The 19,712-nt window shown below is 40.3% G+C and overlaps 1 protein-coding gene across 4 annotated transcripts in view; it reads right to left on the minus strand.

Moving 5' to 3' along the window:
• Positions 1-806: 806 nt before the first annotated feature.
• Positions 807-19,712, minus strand: part of plekhg5b (pleckstrin homology domain containing, family G (with RhoGef domain) member 5b) — a 93,330-nt gene continuing 74,424 nt past the window's right edge. For 3 of the 4 annotated variants that reach the window (XM_008414543.2, XM_008414542.2, XM_008414544.2), the window contains 13 exons: positions 10,960-11,151; positions 9,139-9,306; positions 6,683-6,778; positions 6,286-6,486; positions 5,566-5,676; positions 5,313-5,462; positions 5,088-5,225; positions 4,856-4,975; positions 4,636-4,768; positions 4,298-4,413; positions 4,034-4,188; positions 2,183-3,202; positions 807-2,088 (listed from right to left, as the gene is read on the minus strand). In XM_008414543.2, coding sequence (XP_008412765.1) covers positions 2,079-2,088; positions 2,183-3,202; positions 4,034-4,188; positions 4,298-4,413; positions 4,636-4,768; positions 4,856-4,975; positions 5,088-5,225; positions 5,313-5,462; positions 5,566-5,676; positions 6,286-6,486; positions 6,683-6,778; positions 9,139-9,306; positions 10,960-11,151 — 2,610 coding nt within the window. In that variant the 3' untranslated portion in view covers positions 807-2,078. Of the gene's footprint in view, positions 2,089-2,178; positions 3,203-4,033; positions 4,189-4,297; positions 4,414-4,635; positions 4,769-4,855; positions 4,976-5,087; positions 5,226-5,312; positions 5,463-5,565; positions 5,677-6,285; positions 6,487-6,682; positions 6,779-9,138; positions 9,307-10,959; positions 11,152-19,712 lie in introns of those variants that run through there. The other variant, XM_017306012.1, reaches the window with a different exon arrangement.

A 19,712-nucleotide genomic window follows, 5' to 3' on the forward strand; every position in this document is an offset into this window, starting at 1 on the left:
GATGAAAGGGTTTGGTCCAAAATGTGCAAATAGACTCCAATAAAAAAAGCGGAGGAAGTTGTTCCTTCAAAACAAACATTAAAAATGCCAGAACACAGTTTGCAAGCGAACACAGGAACAAAGATCTTCATTTTTGGAGACGTGTCTTATGGTCTGATGAAAGTAAAGTCCAACTGTTTTGCCAATACAACTATATCTACTTTTGAAGGAAAAACCAAAAGTAGCAAACTGCTCCCAACTGTGAATTTTGGTGGTGGCAGTATTATGTCGTGGGGCTGTTTATGCTGCAGTAGTAACTGGTACACGTTATGAAAGAAATTCCATCAGAGAAAAGAACATTTTGTGGAAATATTCATCAGTCAGGAAGTTGAAGTTTGGGTGCAAATTGATCTTCCACATGGAGGACAACACTTTGGCTTTATGTCAAAGTGTTTACAAAATGGCTTGAGGACAAGAAAGTTCTCATGGAAGAAACGACCAGAACTTCAGCAAACATATGAAGATTTTGAAGGGTAATCAAATCTGGCATTCTCTCATTACTGTGGCATTTAGTAAATATAAATTACTTTGGTAATTACAATTAAAAAGGAAGGTTTGGACTGATTTAACTGCAAATAGTGAAAAAAGAGGTGTGTGTGTGTGTGTGTATTTAAACTTCTGGTTTCTACTGCATCTCTTCTACCCCAGAACATGTTAGTTTCCCCACTTACAACCGGTCTACGGTAAGCAATCCAAAACAGACGTGTGGATTGATACAATTCTGTCTATGTCAATATAAACACAATGACTGTATTGAAAACAAACAGTTTAAGGTATTTTGTAGGTTTTTTTTATTATTTCATAAGACACTTTGTAGTCATTCCTGAAAGAAAAGACATGATTTTGGTTCTTAGCATGTTAATGCCTGACATGACAAAAAAACCAAAATATCAACAAAAAAACATTTACAAATCATGAAAGCAAACATAAACAAAATCTTATATATAAAACATAGCAGGGGTAATAAATATTACACACAGACAAAAAAACAGAAGTAAACAATTTCATTTACCTATTTGGTTTGGGCATATAAAAAAGTTACTGATCTGAAAAGCTTTTTTTTTTTAATCTCCTGGAGAAAGTTGTTCAGCTAAAGCTCTGCAGAATAATCACCATAAACCTCTTTCTTCAACCTGCTAACATTACTAAGAAAGAAGCACGCGCTAGTGAGACTTTCCTTTCTTCTTGTGAATCCATTTTCATTTTTTGTGTGCGCCTCAAGTCGGAACATGTATAGTGCAGAAAAAAAAATACCAAAATGGCTTCAGTCACCCATTTTTAGTCATTAGTTCAGCAAAAAACGCGAACAGTAAACACTAAGTTGAAATTAAGCTGAAATGCAATTGGCTTATTTGGACTGTTTTTTTTGTGGTTGTTTTTGTTAGTAGTTTTTACACAGGCCTCCCATCTTTGGGTGGGTTTGCATAATCAAAGGAGACTGATCAGTTTCGGTTCAGTCAAGAAACGTAAACGCATCATACGCAAGCGACTCATTACATGGCTGAAAATTTCACTCCTTTGTTTTGTACTTAAAACTGTGCAATAATTTCCTTTGTTGAAGCAAATCAGGAGCAATAACAAGTGTCCAGGCAATATTTTTTTTTTGTCGTTTTTGTTTTTTCTTGCCAACACACAAGCGTATTCAAGATTTGGTGTCTCTTTCTTCAACTCGTGAGTGAGAGGAAGGGAAGAGTTCCGCGTCTCCTGTGTGGAGTGCAGGGACGAGGCTGTCGGACCTCCGCCTGGACGTCTCCTCGCTGCAGGTTCCAACCCTCCAGTGCTACTTCTCTTGCAAAGTGCAGGCAGTTGATGTCCCCTCCCTTTATGTTTGAGGAATCCAAAAACCAATGAAACATAATAAAAAAACTAAAAAAAAACTAAGTGATTGTTTATGTATAAATAAAAATGTCCAGAATAGCAACTGCAAGGGAGAGGGCAGTGTGACAAAGAGTGCATCTGTGTCTATAGAAAATCAGTTCATCCAAACAAAACAAGCGCAAACCCTTGTGATGTTGATGCCGCTCTGCCGTTTGAAAAAGTTATACCTCCCTGGAAAGAGAGAAATAAAGATCAATAGGAATGTTGCTACAGATGTAAAATTATCTAAAATCTGCAGTTTGAAATTTCAAAAGCAGGAACTTACGATGCCGTCAGCGTGGAGTTTAGAACAAGAGTGGTGCGTATCTTGTAAAGCTGAGCTAACGTTAGCTTCTTGTGCTGGGCTGGAGATTTCCTCTTTTTGTTTTTGGGTGTATTCGTGTCCTCTGTCGTCGTCGTTGTCGTCGACGTCGTCTCGCATTTCCTATCTGCTCTGCTAGACGGCGCCGTCTCCCCATCCGGCTCTTCTTGCGTCTTACGGCTGAGCATGGCCTCGGCCCGGCTTAGACTGGCCTGCAGCTTGTCGGAGGGCATGCTGGAGCTCAGGCAGTCTTCGGAGCGGTTGAAGCCGTTCCGCCGCAGCTCCGACAGGCTCTGGCTGTGAGCCAGAGAGGACGGGTCTATGTCCGTGCAGTCCAGTTCCTGGGACTCAGAGTTGAAAGAGTGCGTGTGGGACACGGGGTTTTCCTCGCCGTGGACTCGCTGCAGGAGGTTGTCCTCCGAGCGGGAGAAGGTCAGAGAGGTCAGCCTCTGCATGCATTGAACCTTGGACTGCACAGGAGGCCGCCGGCGAGGTTTGGTTGACTGCACCACAGACAGCTGGGACCCTACAGATGCATTCTCTTCCTCTTCCTCCTCCTCTTCTTCTTCTTCTTCCTCTTCCTCCACCTCCTCCTGTTCTTCCACTTTCCCATTTTTGCCAAACTCCACCTCCTGGTCTTGCACTTCCTCCACCTCCTCTCCCTCATTTTGGATGGGCTGCGGCCTCAGCTCCTGCTGACACGACTCAGGAGAGAGGGTACCATACGCACTGTCCATAGAGAGCGACCGCCGCTGCGGGTCCAGCTCCTCGTTCTCCTCCTGAATCTGTCCGATGTAAATGATGGGATGCACTCGGTAGGTGGGCTGCTGGAGCTCGGACCTGTCTGACAGGAGAACCAGGTCGGGCTCCGAGTCTCTGCCGGAGCATTCCTCGAAGTTTGTGCTGGAGGCAGGGGATTGTTGGTGCTCAGTCGGCTCATCCACATCCATCACAGACAGGGTCTCGGTCGAACCGTCTGATTGGCTGAAAAGACAGGATTTTGAGCTTTAATAAAAGTGATAAAAAAACAATAACAGTGAAATATATATTTTTTAAATATATATTTTTTATATTTCTTTTCTTTGCAGACTGTAGCAGGGCAGCCACCTGAAATGTTCTTGAATAGTATAGTAAAAGAACTGAAAATAAACTAGAATAAAATTATATTCATGTTGTTCTTTGAACCTGCTGTAGTTCTTAACATTGGCTGAAAATGTCAAAAAAAATTAACAATGTTTAAGAAAAGTAAAGGCAATTAAAAAGTACCAGTTTAAGAAGTTTTTATTAGTTTTATTAATAAAATATATGCATAATTATTGCACAAACGAAAATCCTTTTTCACCAAGTAATTTTTTTTGCTTTGTGGTGTGATTTTCTGTACAAAATGAATTAAAATGCATTAGACCTAAAAGCAAAACTAAGTTTATTGTTCTTTAAAAAACACTAAACTAATTTCCTATAGTAGGTATTAAAAAAAACCCAAGTTATTTTGTTTTGAAGAGTCATGTTCCGGTTTAAAAAGAAAAGTGCTCAGCTGAACCGAAGGCAAAAAGGCTTTTAGGGTTGTAAAAGTTATCAATCCCTGACTTGGGCAGAAAACTTTTTTCATAAATTGTCATAATAAGCTGATCGCAGTACTTATCAAGTAGGGTTAAATTTGAAAGGATGCAATTGACTTTGAATCTGCAAGCATTATTACATTGAACTGACTCTGTATTTAAGTGCATTGAGACAAAATAGTTAAATTAAACTAATTAAACTGTGCTGAACAGAATTGGTTGAAGAATGAGGCCAATAAGCGGAACATCACAGTACCTGGAGTTCTGCTCTTCCTTGTGCCGAAGGATCGGGGAGCTGGTAGCGGAGTTGCTGCTCTCATCTTCCTCTTCCTCCTCATCCTCGGCTGTGCATTTCTTCTGAATGTCCTGCTGCCGGAGGACTTCCTGACTGCGGAGCCTCTGCAGCTGGTTCTAAAAGAAATCGCATAACGTTTAAAATAATAATAATAATAATAATAATCACACCATCATATAAGGACTGCAAATCTCTCAGCTGAAATGGGAGAACCATTTTACCAACCTGGACATTGCAAATTGCATCAATCCAGCTTCGCCCCTGGGAGGCGCTGTTGGCTTGGAAAGTGTAAGCTGCTACTGCACTCTTGAACTCATTGAGGTAGATAAGGGTAAAAGAACCTAAGAACACAAAGAAATGCATAATGTCAGTGCCACAGAGAGAAAAAGATAAACACTTAATATTTTTATTTTACTGCTCATATTTTGGCATTTTATGCAGAACATTGTTACAGTTCCACCATGTTGCGGATTTCCTTCTTTCCTCCAATTCACATTTCCAGACAAAACAAAACATTTGCATTCTAAATACTAGAATCTGGCCAAAAAAAACCTAGCGCTCACCAGGATCTTTGAGCTCCTTACAAACGACGTTGTGAATGAGGAGAGGCTGTCTGATAATTTTAACCTTTTCAACTCGTTTCACCGGTTTGGTAACTAGCAGCAGGTCGGTGAACAGGAAACAGTAGACCTCCATCTGCGGGGCAAAAGCCAGAAACCAGGTGTGACTTCAAAGGGCAGAGCGTGTCGTGCGTTTACAAGCGGTCGTGTGACTCAGTCTTACCCTGCTGTCCTTGCCCTCTTTCATCCTCAGAGCTCCCTCCAGGTGCAGCTGTCGAGTCTCCTCCGGTGACGTTTCTCTCATCGGAGACATTAGATCGAAGCGGTTGTACTCTTTGAGGATCTGAAGAGGAGAAGACCCAAAAAAAAAAAAAAAAAAAGAGAAAGCGTGAAGCAAGAGCTTACATAAAGTCTCATCACTGACAGCTCTGTGGTGTCATAAATTAGCTTCTTGCCTTCTCCACTTCTTCACTGCTGCCCTCCACGGCCTCGTAGGTCTCTATGCGGGCGGAGATGGTGGCCAGCTTCTGCTGCTCCTGACGCTGTCGCATCTGCGAGTCCACGCTGTTGATGAAGCTCTCCACTGTGACCAACTGAAACACACAAAAATACTCATGTTCAAACCCGATGCAGGGTGAATAAATCCCAGTAGGAACAGTAACGGTTACCGGGATCCTCACCATGCTGTTAACGATGTCGCGGGCCGACGGCTCGTCAGTTTTCTTCAGTATGCTCTTCAGCAGGAGGGGATACTTGGTCAGTCTCTGATGAGGCTTTGCCAACATGTCAGCCAGCTTCAGACGGTTACACTGCTTATGGGTCTCTGCCCACTAAAGACAAAGGCAGGAAGTCAAGCGTCAAAAAGGATGAGCGTGTCCGATCAGGGCATGCTGAGGGGATGTAGAATCAGGTTTATGGGTGAGGAGTACTAACCGTAACGTATGTCCTGAAGGGCTCGTTGTCCCTGAGAAGCGTGCGCATGTACTCCATGCAGCTCTCCTCCTCCATGCAGTAATGAATGTATGGCTGAAACCTGGACCCAAACTGAAAACATAAAGGCATAAAACAGATATTACTACATCGGCAAGGGGGGACTCCTTATTGCTTCTTTAGAGCACATCTTCCAGCTCCGTTTTGTCGCTTGTTGTAGCCATGGGATGAGTCGGGTGCAAATCATCTGGGATGTGTGATTGATGGGAGCAGAGCAGGGCAGAGCTGCCTACACATTTAGCTGTGGAGGACACTGCACTAGTTACAGGCTAAACTTATGCACCTTACTTTGTTTCTTTGCTCAACAAGGTAAACTACGTACTCCCCTATTTAGATTATACATAGATAAACACAAAGGCCTCCTTCTTTGTTTTCTCTGTTCTGTATGTACTAACTATACTCTTGCTAAATGCGCCACTTCAATGTTTTGAATGCAAATTTGATGCTTAATGCTGGATTAGCTTCAGGTATATGAAACACCTGAAATGACGCCGCCGTCATGTTTTTCCGTAACTGTATGTGATAAACCTGGTAAATTCTCAAAAACTGAACTCATTTGTATTGTTTTTTTTTTTTTTTTTTTTTTTTTTACTTTCTCTGTCTTTTGGCCATTTGTTGCAAATAGAATACACACTTTCCCAGTATAGTTTAACCACTACTGACCGTCCTGAAGCCATCATGGAGGTGAGTCGGGTCGAGCAGGGCCCGGGCCTCCCTGGCCTTCTTCAGAACGGGCAGCATGACCTGGTTCCACAGTGAGATGTGGAGCCGGACTATCTCCTGGATGTTGCTGAACAGTTTGGTGGGTTCCACATCCGTCAGCAGGCCGCTCTCCTGCAGGTTCAGCAGCCCACACTGGAACAGCTGGAGAAAATGGCATTCAAGTTTAAGGTTTACTGTAGAGACGGAAGTACATTTTATTACTTCAAAATCCCAACGAGGAAGTGTTTGTGTAACTCATCTACCAAAATACAGACGCGTCTTGTTGCACAACACCCTGTAGCACTATGTGGACTTTACATGTGCGGCGGCAGATTACAAAAGCTTCCTTTGTACTTACATCAGTGATGACTCTGAGTTTCTTTATGTAGGTGGCTTCAGTATTCAGCAGCTCCCATATCGCCTCCTGCTGGTGGAACTGTCGCTTCGTCAGCGTCTACATGAAAACACAGGTTTTCTTGATGAGTATGACACATTGGCCCACACCTTTGTCTCCGGAGTACAAGTGACTAGTGAAATGAGTTTCAGCTAAGTTCCAATGAATTTCACGGTAAAAGAAAAGAAAATAAGTAGAATAAACATGTTAAGTATTAAGCAAAGATTAAGGAATCATTTTATTTTTCATTCTTATAAAGAGATGAGAAAATGTTTGAGCATTTAGATGATGTTTTCTAGGTCCGTGTTAAAAATTGTCAGCAACTTCTCCATTTAAAAGTTAATTAAAGATTAGAATAAAGGATAGAATTCTAATTTAATAGCTTTACATTTGACTTGTTCGTAAAGACCAACTTCTCTTGCTTTAAAGGATATACAACAGAAAAATAAAGAATTTATTTTGCGTCTGAGAAAAGCTCAGTGACAATACTAGATATGCATGAAAACTGTGTTAAGTTTTTCCACACGTGAATTATCCAGTGGCTTTATTTTCATCTCCATTAAGCTTTAATTTAAAATCTTGCTGCCTTCCATGTAACACGGAAGCAGGATGTCAATACTCACTTCTTCTGGCTTGCAGGTGAAAAGCCATTACTCAGTGGTTATGTATGCAGAGTATTCATAATTAAACGCTAACATGATTCTCTGTACCAAGCTAAAGTAAAATTCTAAACAAAAACATCTTCATTTTTATCCCAGCAGTGAAGTGGAAACATTAAATTCCAAATGTTTCCACCTTTATAAGCAAAACTGCAAACAGCAATTGAATTCAGCCTATAGAGGTGTGGTCCGGTGGCCATCTGGAGCCCTTTGAATGATTTTTCAAAATCTTTCCATCATCCCATATTGGAGTTGACCTGAATTCTATGTCCAAATAAATGCAAGGTGTAGAACATGATGGCAGACGCTGGGTGCGCTGACATCACTCTGAACTACGGAAACCCAAAGAGCGCATAGATATTCCAAAAATTAAATCTTCTTAAACAGAAAGTTTGATTTATTGTCCAACTTTACTGATGGTTGATTCATCCTTTGACCTACAGACCGCACCAGGATGGCAACTACTTTCTTGCCCCCGAAAAATGCAAGTCTTAAATGCATCTTCCACTGTCCCCCCCCCCCCAAAAAAAAACATTTTTTCCCCCCCTTTCTGAATGAATCATCTAAAAGTGATGTCCTGTTGCGATTTGGAGCTGATTTTATTTTATTTTTTTAACCCAAAACATTAAATAGGGTAAATCTTCTCTGCAACATGACAGGGGGGCTAAAAAGGCACAACCAAAGAAAGTAAAGCTAAAAGTAAAAGTGTATCACTCAATCCCATAAACCAAAATAATATTCTATTTTCCAGTGTTTTCACTGAGCAGCACTATGACTATGACTGAGTTATGCAGCTTATATAACCAGGCGTCAGCAGTAAATCTCCCATAGGAGGGAAAATACAGCAGCCTGGCAACAATCTGATTAGCCATATACACATTAATAGGTGAAAGCAAATGACAGAGTAAGATGGATGTTATCGTTTCCAAAGGCATTTACAGCTCTAACTGCAATATGCTTTGTAAGCTTTATTGCTGGAATACAGGTAAGAGGGGAACAGACAAGGATGGATGATAAGGAGGACACCATTTGATCAGCACCATTGTTTGGTTGAACCACACGATGGAAAATGTTGCTCAGAGGTAGAGGTCGACATTTATTATATCTTTTATCACTTAGGGAACGTTTTCTTATAGGAATTTTGATTTGTTGTTGTACATTTCAGTTAGTGATGGTAAATAAAAGAAACTGACAGAATCATCAGTAATTTTATTTTTGCCGTTTTGAAACTGAAAAGCAAAAAACTATCAGTAAATTCAAAAATATGATTAAATCTAGCTATTGTGTGCAGCGTAGTGATATAAATCACACTTTGTAAGTGAAACAGTGTGAAGAAGCCTGTTTTAAATGGGATTTATTTCAGGAAAGGTATTTAGGTTTGCGGCGTTATGCAGCCTGTCAGACATACAATTACATAAAAAATAAATAAAATGTAGTTTTTAAATCATAGTTACAATAGCATAATTGAGTATAAAATAAAATTACGAGATTGTATGAGAACAAAAGTCACATTATATAAAGTTATAACGCTACAACTTTATTCTCGCGTTATTTCAACTTTATTTTCGTAATTTTATGACCATTTGTTATTGGTATGACTCCAATACTCAGTCTTACAATAGAAGTTTATCTTAATATTTTATGGTACCAAGTCCATATTGCCCACCTCCACACAGAGGGAGTATATCACCACACATGGGAACAAATAAGGAGAAAATATTTTGCTTACAGTTATTCTAGACCTGAACAAAGTGTTCGTACCTCAGGATCGTCCAGCAGCGTCTTCCAGCTGTCCTCCATGACCAGGTTGGCCTCCTCCTCTCCCTCCCAGGAGTCGTGGTGGAAGGAGAGCTGCCGCGGCACCTTGGGGAGTCCAAATAACGAGTAGGAGTGGAGTTTGCTCTGGAGCTGCTCGAGACGGTCCAACTCCTGCAGCAGGAAAAGTTTCAGATCAGGGCCAAGATTGCATGCTAAACTCAGTGTTTTTATGCGCCTTTAATGGCGCCTTAATATTTAAATCCAAACGTAGCCGCCGCTCAGCTCTTTGTTCAAGCTGGCAGCCTTTACACAGTTATGAAAATGAGCTCTGTGCATTGAGACCACTTTAACAATAGACGACAAGGGAGTGGGGGGTGAAGGCTACAGTTGGGCAAAGAAGCTAATTATAAAAGAGTCTGCAGTGAATTTAGAGAGAACATGATTAGATCTGAGCTTATTTGTCTGGTTTTGAGACAGAATGACTGACAGCTGCTGAACCCTGCAGGACAGAGGATGACAGAGGTCCAGGTTCTGGTCCTGAGAGAGCTGAAGGGGGCAAATCAGCTAAAACAGAGATGAGTCTGGAACTGACAAATGACTGATTGTGTCTCTGAATGACGTCTGCAGATGTGCCGGATGCGACCGCAGGGTTGGGTTGGACATTTTTAGACGTTGGCACAATGCTCTTCATTTGAGTCAAAGTGGATTAGAAATGTAGATAAAATGAGACAGAGGTCTGAGCAACCATTGAGCTTTAAACCAGAATTTATCCTCAATGGTTTCATTTAGATAAAAAATAAAAATAAAAATATGACCTGGATAACTGCAAATAATTTTAAGTTTGATTTAGGGCTGAAACGATTCATTAGATTAATTGTAATGAATCAATTATTGAAATAATTGTCAATTATTGACTGTGTGTTCTATGACTTTGTATTTTTGTTTTTTTTTCTGGAAAGCACATTGAACAGTATTGTTGCTGAAATGTGCTATGCAAATAGACTTAATTGATTAAACCAATAATCGATTAATCAAAAAGACAAAAGAGGCCATTTGCTGAAAGAACAGTGATTAAGCCAAAACTCTGAAATATTTACATTTGGCATAGTTTTAGCTTCACTGGGGTCAAAACCTGTAAAATAATCTATTAAGCACCTTTGGCTTTTTAATCATCAATAAGTTAATCAACAAATAAATAGTATACTGATGTTAAGCAGAGCAGACAGGGTTCACATTAGAAAAACCTTTTAACTGTAGATGTATCGTTTGCTACAAATAAAGCTTTCACTAAAGAAATGCTTTTATTGCATTTTAGGCAATAAAATGTTTATTTTCATTAGTGAAAAAGGAACCTATAAAATAAGCTTAAGTGCTTAAATAAAAAATCTACAGCAAGTGCAATTTTTTTTATCTGATTAATAGTCAGAAAAATCTGTTACCAAAATAATCAGTTGCATATCTAGTTGGATTTCTTTCAAAATCTGAGAATCCTTTGGATAAAACTTAGTGAGCAAAGGCTTTCCCATCCACCTACGCATTTCCATAGCAGCTGCGAGGAAAGTAAGTAAGCCGACAAGTCAAGAGACTCTGAAGGGAAATGATTTCACCAGGGCTGGCGGGATGTGGCCTTCTGACCTCCTCCCACTCCAGCCGGCTACCGTTTTGTTTGCTTCTGAACGCTTTCCTAATGCGAAGCACGTCTGGGCAGCAGACGTGTTCCCCACAGCTTTTAACAACTCAGTTGTGGGGTAAGAGAAAGCGTGCCGCTTTGATCGAACCAGCAGGCGCACCTTCTTGGGTTTCACACTCTGGGCTCAGTCTTACCTTGCCAAAGGGCCCCGCTCCGGCGTTGGAGCCGAACAGGCCGCTGAAGCGGCTGGCGGCGCGGTTCTTCCAGCTGTCCGGCCCCGCCCCGACGGCGGGCAGCGAGCCGCCCAGCTGTCCCAGAGCATCCTGGGTCGGAATGTTGGTCTCCCCCAGGAACTCCGTCATGTTCTTCCTCCGTCGAGCCTGACCCTGACAGGAGACACACACAGATAAAACTTACAAGATGTACAGTAACAAAACAGAAAATGAAACAAACAGACCACTTATCAGCAATTGTGTCATTTCAAGGGAAAAAAAAAAAAGATTCCAGTCAGGGAGTTGGAAAGAACGGAATGAGAAAAATATACAAAGACAGGATAAGCAGGAAATCGGAGGGGATTTTCAGGGCTAAGGATGACATCAACTGGCTCGTTAAGGCCATCCTCATGTTGGGACACAAACAGGAGAGGGAAGAACCGACACTTCCTCCCAGCCAACGCTCATGACATCACAAGGAGCAGGCAGGAGGTTGTTCCAGAGGAACAGACGATCCGAGTTTGGCCATTGTTCCCCCGTCCATTGTTACCCTGTCAGCAGGTCCCGCCGCGCGGCGCGCTCCGACAAACTCCGTCCACTTTACGAGCCGCAGCAAAGCAAATAAACAAGGGGTCGCCTCAGTATCGGAGGAAGCAGTTGTTTTTGTCATTGGAGTGTCAGTGCTGAGGAATCTGCTGTTGGTGGCGGTGTGTGTGTGTGTGCGTGTGTGCCTGACGGGGAGAGTCGATGACCTTCACCTCATTAAACAAGGGATGATGGGGAAACTTTACATTCCAGGACACTGACACCGTTGCTGAAACTGGCCGGCCGTTCCGACAAAATTCTTTAACTGATCACCCCCCCTCGACTAAACAGAAACGAACAAACACACACTGTGCAGTCAAAACATTGAAAACACCTCCCCCACCTCCACTACACACACACACCACCACCTCCACTACACACACACAAATACTTTTGTTTTCAGCACCTTGGTCAGACTCAATAAAAAATGTTTGTTGTTTTTTGAATCATGACTGAGCTGCACATCTGAAGTTACATTTGACTTGGATGAAGCTGAAAGTGCACTGATTTGTTTATGTTAATCAATCAATCCACATTTTCGTTTTTCTTTTAAAAATTAGACATGTTAATGTAACCAGTATGTGCTGTAAACTCCTTGATAGAGGTATCAGTATTGACTGACATAAAATTACAGGATTATCCCAATTCCAGCATGAAAGCGTGACTCTTAACTTTTACTGAGCTCCAAGCAAAGTGGAGCAATGAACTTGCAGTGATGATGCATTTACTGAGAGAAGTAGGTGTTTTCAGCAAGAATTGATGAAGAAAGTTTAAACTATTTGTTTAATACGTTTTTCACCATATACAGCCAAAACTCCAGCATAAAAAAAAAACACTAAAGAAAAGCTATTGTGTTCTGARTTACTGGACAGAACACGATACAATCAACCATGTTTTCATATATAGTAATCTCTGAACGAAGCAATTCTTTTCTTTCTCAATAACAATCAAAGCTACAGCCCCATCCCTAGTTATCCGTTTTGATGCATTTCAGATACATAAATCAGATTTTTAGTCAGTATTTTATCTGTCASTGGTCAGAGATGCTTAGGGATGCATAGAGATGTTTGATTTTCAGCATTCATTTWGATTTTCTGATTACTGACCAACCACTCAGAAACGCCAAAATCTGATTTCATTTTGTTCAGTGAACAAATCAGCCAAGATACAGTAATAGGTACATCCTTGCTGTTGATGTCGTTGGTGAGACTTAAAGTCGATTCCAGAATCAATAAAAGTGTTTAAAATGAAGTCGGTATAGAAAAGATATAAGAAGCTATTTAAACAAAAACTGCTTTTTAAGACATGTTCAGCTTGTCCGAGGATCATTAATGCTGGAAGATGGCAAGAGAGAGCAAGAGATGCAGCAGATAACAGGAAGCCTAATCACAGAAGGAGAAAACGGCTTCTTTAATCTGATGGAACAGATTAAATCTAGTGGAGCAGATTAAATCTAGTGGAGCAGATTAAATCTGGTTGAACAGATTAAATCTGGTTGAACAGATTAAATCTGGTGGAACAGATTAAATCTGGTTGAACAGATTAAATCTAGTGGAACAGATTAAATCTAGTGGAACAGATTAAATCTGGTCGAACAGATTAAATCTAGTGGAACAGATTAAATCTAGTGGAAGAGATTAAATCTAGTGGAAGAGATTAAATCTGGTTGAACAGATTAAATCTAGTGGAACAGATTCAATCTGCTAGAACAGATTAAATCTGCTAGAACAGATTAAATCTGGTGGACCAGATTCAATGTGCTAGAACAGATTAAACCTGGTGGACCAGATTAAACCTGGTGGAACAGATTAAATCTGGTGGAACAGATTAAATCTGGTGGAACAGATTAAATCTGGTGGAACAGATTAAATCTGGTCGAACAGATTAAATATGTTCAACTAGTTGGATCGTCCTGGATCACGCTGAAGTTGGAAATGTTAGGAGTCTTTTGAAAATCCAGCAGTTAATGTAAAGGACAACACTCTTTTGGAAATGCAACATTATGATGGTGGTAGCTGCTCTAATCGCTACAATAAGATGGGGAAACCAGTGGGTAATCCTTCCGACTTTCTTATAAGAAGAACACAGCTCTCGATCATACAATGTGAAGCTCAATCTGCTCCAGATGTAAATAAACACCACCAGTAAGGGCGGGGGTGCTAGAGAAGGTACTTTGAATGCTGCTATCTTCTTGTAAAACAATAAAACAACATGCAAAAAGACGGCCAGCACAGAAATTAGTGATCAACACAATAACCTGGATGGTGYATCTCAAACACACTTAAATCAATGGTACTACGAAACAACCTTATGTTTTATCTGTCAGAACATTTTTCCAAAGTAGATTAGCAATGTAACTAAAAAGAGACCATCTGTCTTTCAGAAAGAAAGWACTGGAAACAGGAAAGTTTGCATTCATTTCAGTGAAAAGGAAACCAAAATCGAGCCATTTTGGGTTTCTTTTAACAAGTGGAAGAGGACGCAGGTGTCAGGAAGTCCACATGGTCAGAAAGAAAAAACCTGGACCATTTCCCAGTTCGAGCACAGCACTTAAATCCTCACTCAGTACAGAAAGCAGACATGAGAAAGTTTTGAGCTAATCTGATCCAACATCAAGATAACAAATTTTCTTCCTGAGCACTTTCGGCAAAACAAAATGTTTCCAYAGACTAAACCAAAGTCTGAAAGTTGCAATTAAACAGAGGATAAAAGCCATCAACAGTTTCCCACCATAGCAATGGAGCTTACCATTGAAGCCAGAGGCATGTCAAAAGTAACAAAAACCATTCTAATCCTTCAGAGGGGTTCATGGACCGCAGCCCATCCTCATGCCAGCTGCTGCCCTCACTCAACTTCTCGCCTCCTCCTTTTCCACTTCCACTGGTGGGACTCTTGTGTATCCACTCCTTCACCCGGACAGTTCTTATGAAGATGACAAACCGCTAATATTTCCCTAAAAGCACTTCAGAAAGGCTCCAGCTTACAAGATCCAGTGCCTCCTGGTGTAATCTGAGTCCTGTCAAGTTATCCGACCGGTCAGTTTGCGGACCTTCTTCTGACGAGTCCAGCCTGCTTACATTTCACCCGAACACTGGTCTGAAGTCATAGCAACCAGGAGTCTCCTGCCTCATTGTGCTGGCTCTTGGGGAGGCTGATCTGAGTATCTAGAGGTGGAGTCAGAGTGTGACAGCTTGCAGGGAGGGAGCTCCTCGGTCGAAACAGCCGTGCCGGTGCTTCTGACGATGACAAATGCTCTGTTTGGAACTTTCTTCAAGCAGCCACGCCGCAAACACTTGCAAAACACACCCGTTTCCATTTTTTCAAGATGAGTATTTGTTCATAAGGAAGAAGCTTACTAAAAAACCTGAGGCTTTCAGAAAGGGGCGAGTGTGTCATTTTCACGACACGTCCGCCCCCGAGGCACAGTCTTTGTTCTCAAAAAGCGCCTGTTTTTCTTAGAGACCTTTGAACAATGCCAGGCTACATGGTAAAAACAAGGAAAGAAATTTCCAAAGAAATAGCCAAACAGGAAATCCCCTTTGTTTACTTGTTTCAGCACATTTAATCGGCTGCTGTAGCACAATAGATAAGCACATTGAGCTACCCGCCTTTCCATCAGCAGCAAAAAAARTTTGAACGCCTTCCAGAGCCGAGAAGTATACCTCAAATATAAACAGAGATATTCTGTAATTTATTGAAGATATTACTTCAGGTCAGTGTGCTGCCAAGTGGCCCATGAGCCCCTCTTGAACTAACATTAAGCAGCTGTATTCATGTCTGCCTGAATAATTGTGTTTACGGGGTCTTTGTTGAGTCTACTATGTAAACTTGTCCATGTAGAGGGAAGCAAAAATACTGAGGCGTTCTCCATTTAAGTCCAGTGGTTCTCAAAAGACCATAACACCAAGTTGACTGACATTTTTACACAATAGTTCAACACGATATGGACTTTATTGCTATCTTATGTCATACAAACAAATAGTGAAAAAGAAAAAAATAACTCTGTCCATGAGCACGGAAGATTGCATGAAAGATGAGATTTAATTACGCATTACATTTTTACTAACAGAAATGTTCCCTGAAGTCGTAATTCTGAGGGGAAATGYAGGTGGTTTCTTACCAACATTGACTCCAAAATTCAACACGGTCCCCATGCAAGTAAAACTTGGTGATGACTGCAGATAAATCATTTCCTTCTTTTTAAAATTCATCACACTGGATGTTTAACAGTATTATGCAATCTTCAGTGAATGTGTTGGATGTAATGCTTGAAGGCACTACATGCAGAGATTTACATCACATTTAGCTTTCATTGCTAATAGTAGTTAGCCCACTATGCATAATAGTTTCAAAATTCTCATTGTAATTAGCTCATACTGCTAACAGTAGTTAGCGTGGCCCGTCAAACTGTAACTTAACAGAATTGACTGGCTTGGTTCTCATCCACTGATGCTTAATCTTTGTATGCAAAATTCAAAATTTTCTATTGAGCCTAAATAAAAATCTTTTAAAAGTATACAGTATAACTACATTAGTCATTCATATTGCGTTTTAATATATGTAAACATAGGAAGCATGCTCTTTTTAGCTTGTTAGCTAATAGCTAATAGTTGTTAGCATGCTTGAGTACAACAATTTCTCAATCTCAGCAGATTTACAAATTGCATCTAGAGAAATGTTTACTTTACGTGATGTTTTTGATTAGCTTTCATTTAAAGCAGAGATAGGTGTGAACGACTCAATTTTTGCCTTGCTTATGCTAATTTGCTTCATTTCACAAGTTGGTTAGCTTTTTGTTTACAATGCCAATTGCCAATCCCAACACTTTTGAAAACCTCTAAAGGAAGTTAGCAAAATGCTGAGTTTAACTGGAATACTTTAAGTTTTGATTTTATATCATTTCAAGATCCAAGTTTTAACTTCAAAGGTAAAACTTGAAGTTACCTTTGAAGTAACTTCAAGTTTCTCTTCATCTGGCAATCTCTTCATCTTGCCAGATGAAGAGATTGCCGGCAAATCACGTTATCTTGCAAATAATTGTGTCAGGTTTTCATTATGATACCACAAAAGAAGTCCTAGTATCACTATAACTGTTTGGGAGCCATTGTTCTAGGTTAATGAAATCAAACTGAGCTTAGAGTTTTATCTCATCTACCGCAGCTTGTGGCATTAACCTCACCCTGGGAAAAGCAAAAATCTTTAATCAACCTGATTGAATTAAAACAAGTGGTGAAAAGAAATCTGCTTCAACCCCCACCTTCACTCTCTACTCTCCTGCTGTGATGGCCCCCTCCCCGATGGTAGTCAACTGATAGCAGCTGGCTTTGATCATGTGGGGGGTGATTAACGATCAGAAAACGGCGTGACACAGACTTTCCTGAGAACTCAAACCCAAATCGATCCAGTCAAATATAAATAAAACGCACGCATCAACAGAGGATAACCAGGAAACAAGAGCCATAAAAGGCCTCGGTGGTCTGGATGTGCACAAAACAAGCAGAGCAGCACATTTAAATAAAGCAACAAAGCAAAACATAATCTCAACCAAACAAATGTCACAAGCTTCTAGTTGCATTCATATGAAAAACAAAAATACCATTCGTCAGTCATGAGTATAGAGGCCTCTACAAATTGGCTTTGGGACAATTGAACTTTACTACTTAATTTGCTCATTGAACTTAGAACCCATGTAATTAATTAAGCCAATGGTCGTCAGTTTCATTTCTTTGTAAGGATTGGGTTTCATGAATTATGATAAGTAGCTTGAAAATAGTCACATTTTAAGCGTAAGCTAATAGTACATTTATCAAAACCTTTGTTTGCGCTTTATTTTTATTCTGATCAACTCAGATTATGACCCCTAATCAAAATAAGTCATCAGAAAATAAGCAGATTCAAGAAAATTATTTTAAGTCATCTGTGGCGAAAGTGGGTAAAAATTAAAGAACGATTGGGACAAAATATCCGGCGGCAAACGGGTACTTTCCACATCAACAAACTAAGGTACGAATTGACCAAAACTGCAATGAAATGAAATTGCCAAGAGGTGAAATAACCCACATCTCTCCAAGTCTCTCACCTGAGTGAAATTTGCCGGTTGTGTTGTGTCGGGAGGCGGCGACTCGGGGATCTCTGGGTCCAGGTGCAGCAGGTCCCAGCTGTGCCAGGATGTCAAGCGACTAAAACGAACCATTTTCCACAGAAAATATGGGAAATCCCACCAATACCAAGGTTTAAATGTAGCACTATCTTCTGAGGGATCAGGAGTAGATCAACCTCCACAAGTCAGGGTAGTCCCATGTGTCCAAGTGAATAGATGGGAGAGCTCTGTGAAGCATTGCCGTTTCTKCCTTTGTGTGGCTGCTGGCCGACCGGAGCCTGCAGATAAGGTGTGCTGCAGGCCAACGGTCACACAAACAACAATCATAAAGGTGTGTTTAAGTCTTGCAGTAATCTCCACCTTCAGGCATGAAGGGAAAGTCTTTGTCTTCCAGGCTCTTTCTCTTCAACACACACAATATTTATCTCCACCTAAATACACCATATGAGGAAAATACAGCTTTCTGCTAAATGCTAATATAATTATTAGGTGCTAGCACACTGAGGTAGTTTCATGCTTTTCTCATTATTAGCGTAATGAAAGAGCAAGTTGCCAAACATGAGTCATTAAACCGTTCCCACGCTAGCAGTGGCTGGACAAACTGGATATTGGAAGCAGAAACTACAGTGAAGGGAATCCAATTTTAGATGCAAACAGAGAAGATGACGATGGGTGATTCACAATGTTTTGGAATGTGAGCGAATTATGATCCATTATTCACAAGAAAGCAAAGATTACAAATGGTAATCCATGTCTAGAACTGACRAAGAACTGTTTAATACCAAAACATGCTGGGTTTAATATGCTACTTAAAAAATGCAGCGGACGGCTGACGCCATGGCCAACAATTATACGTCTTTCACAGATGTTTACCATGTTAAACAGCATCTGCCCATGACAGATTCCTGTTCAGCTTCTGCTTTTTTTGGTCACATAAATTTGACAGATTTTCACCAGATGAAGATGGTTAAAGTTATTTCAAATATCAGTTTTCAAACRATTAGTTCTTGAGGGGAAAAATGGCTTTCCAAGCCAACCTGGCCTTGTGTGAAAAAGTAGTTATGCCCTAATAACTGGTTATGCCATTCATGAGAGCAAAGAACTGCCAGCAAGCATTTTGGATAACTCTCATTCAGTTTTTACATCACTGTGGGGGAATTTTTACCCACTTTTCTCTTCAATTCAGCCACATCGGATAGTGTTTGAGTGTGAAAAGTCTGTTTACGCATGTTGACTGGATTTTTGTCCAAACCAAACTTATTATTTTACCCAACACACAATCTGATATTTTTTTCTTCTTCATGACTTTCTGATAGAGAGCAGCATGGCTATATCAATTTAGTCTTGCAGAACCAAAGAACTCAAGACCATCACCTTAACATCTAGTTTAGTTTGGAAAGCTTTTTTTGCACTAAATTAACTGCTTTTGTATTTACCCTGATCATTTTTGTCTGATACTGATAGAGTTTGATGATCTATATGYAAAAGGGCACATACTTCAGTTTCACACTACATCTTCGTTAAATTGTAGATGCAGCTCAAAAAAATAAAATCAAAAAGTGGATGCATCTCAGATCTCCAAGTGAAACTACAATATTTATTCATRAAAATATTATGAATTTAGGTGTTTAATGATGAGCTGCAAGCCAAAATCATTACAATTAGCCTACGTATTGTGGTATTCAAGCATATCAACAGAAAATTTGGTGGAAGAAAAAAGTGTGGTCGAAAAAGGTGCAAAAGCAGACAGAACAACATCTCACWGTTCAATTATATTCTAAAATATTGTGATGAAACTGCATGTTATATTTTCACTCCATAGAGAGTGTCTTAGTGAAAATCTTCATAACTGCAACAACATTCGCCAGTCYGTCTGATGCTGATTAAGCAAATGTCATTTGAATCTATAATAATGTCGATAAGACATGTTTTTAGGTCAGAGTCACATTGCTGACCCATATGGTGTAATGTATAGAGTGAAAAGATTCTGCATTATCAAGTAACAGCAAGCAATTAATAAATGACAAAAGCCATGACAAGCATCTTCTGC

The sequence above is a fragment of the Poecilia reticulata genome, linkage group LG7 (assembly GCF_000633615.1).
Source record: "Poecilia reticulata strain Guanapo linkage group LG7, Guppy_female_1.0+MT, whole genome shotgun sequence".
Lineage (NCBI taxonomy): Eukaryota > Metazoa > Chordata > Actinopteri > Cyprinodontiformes > Poeciliidae > Poecilia > Poecilia reticulata.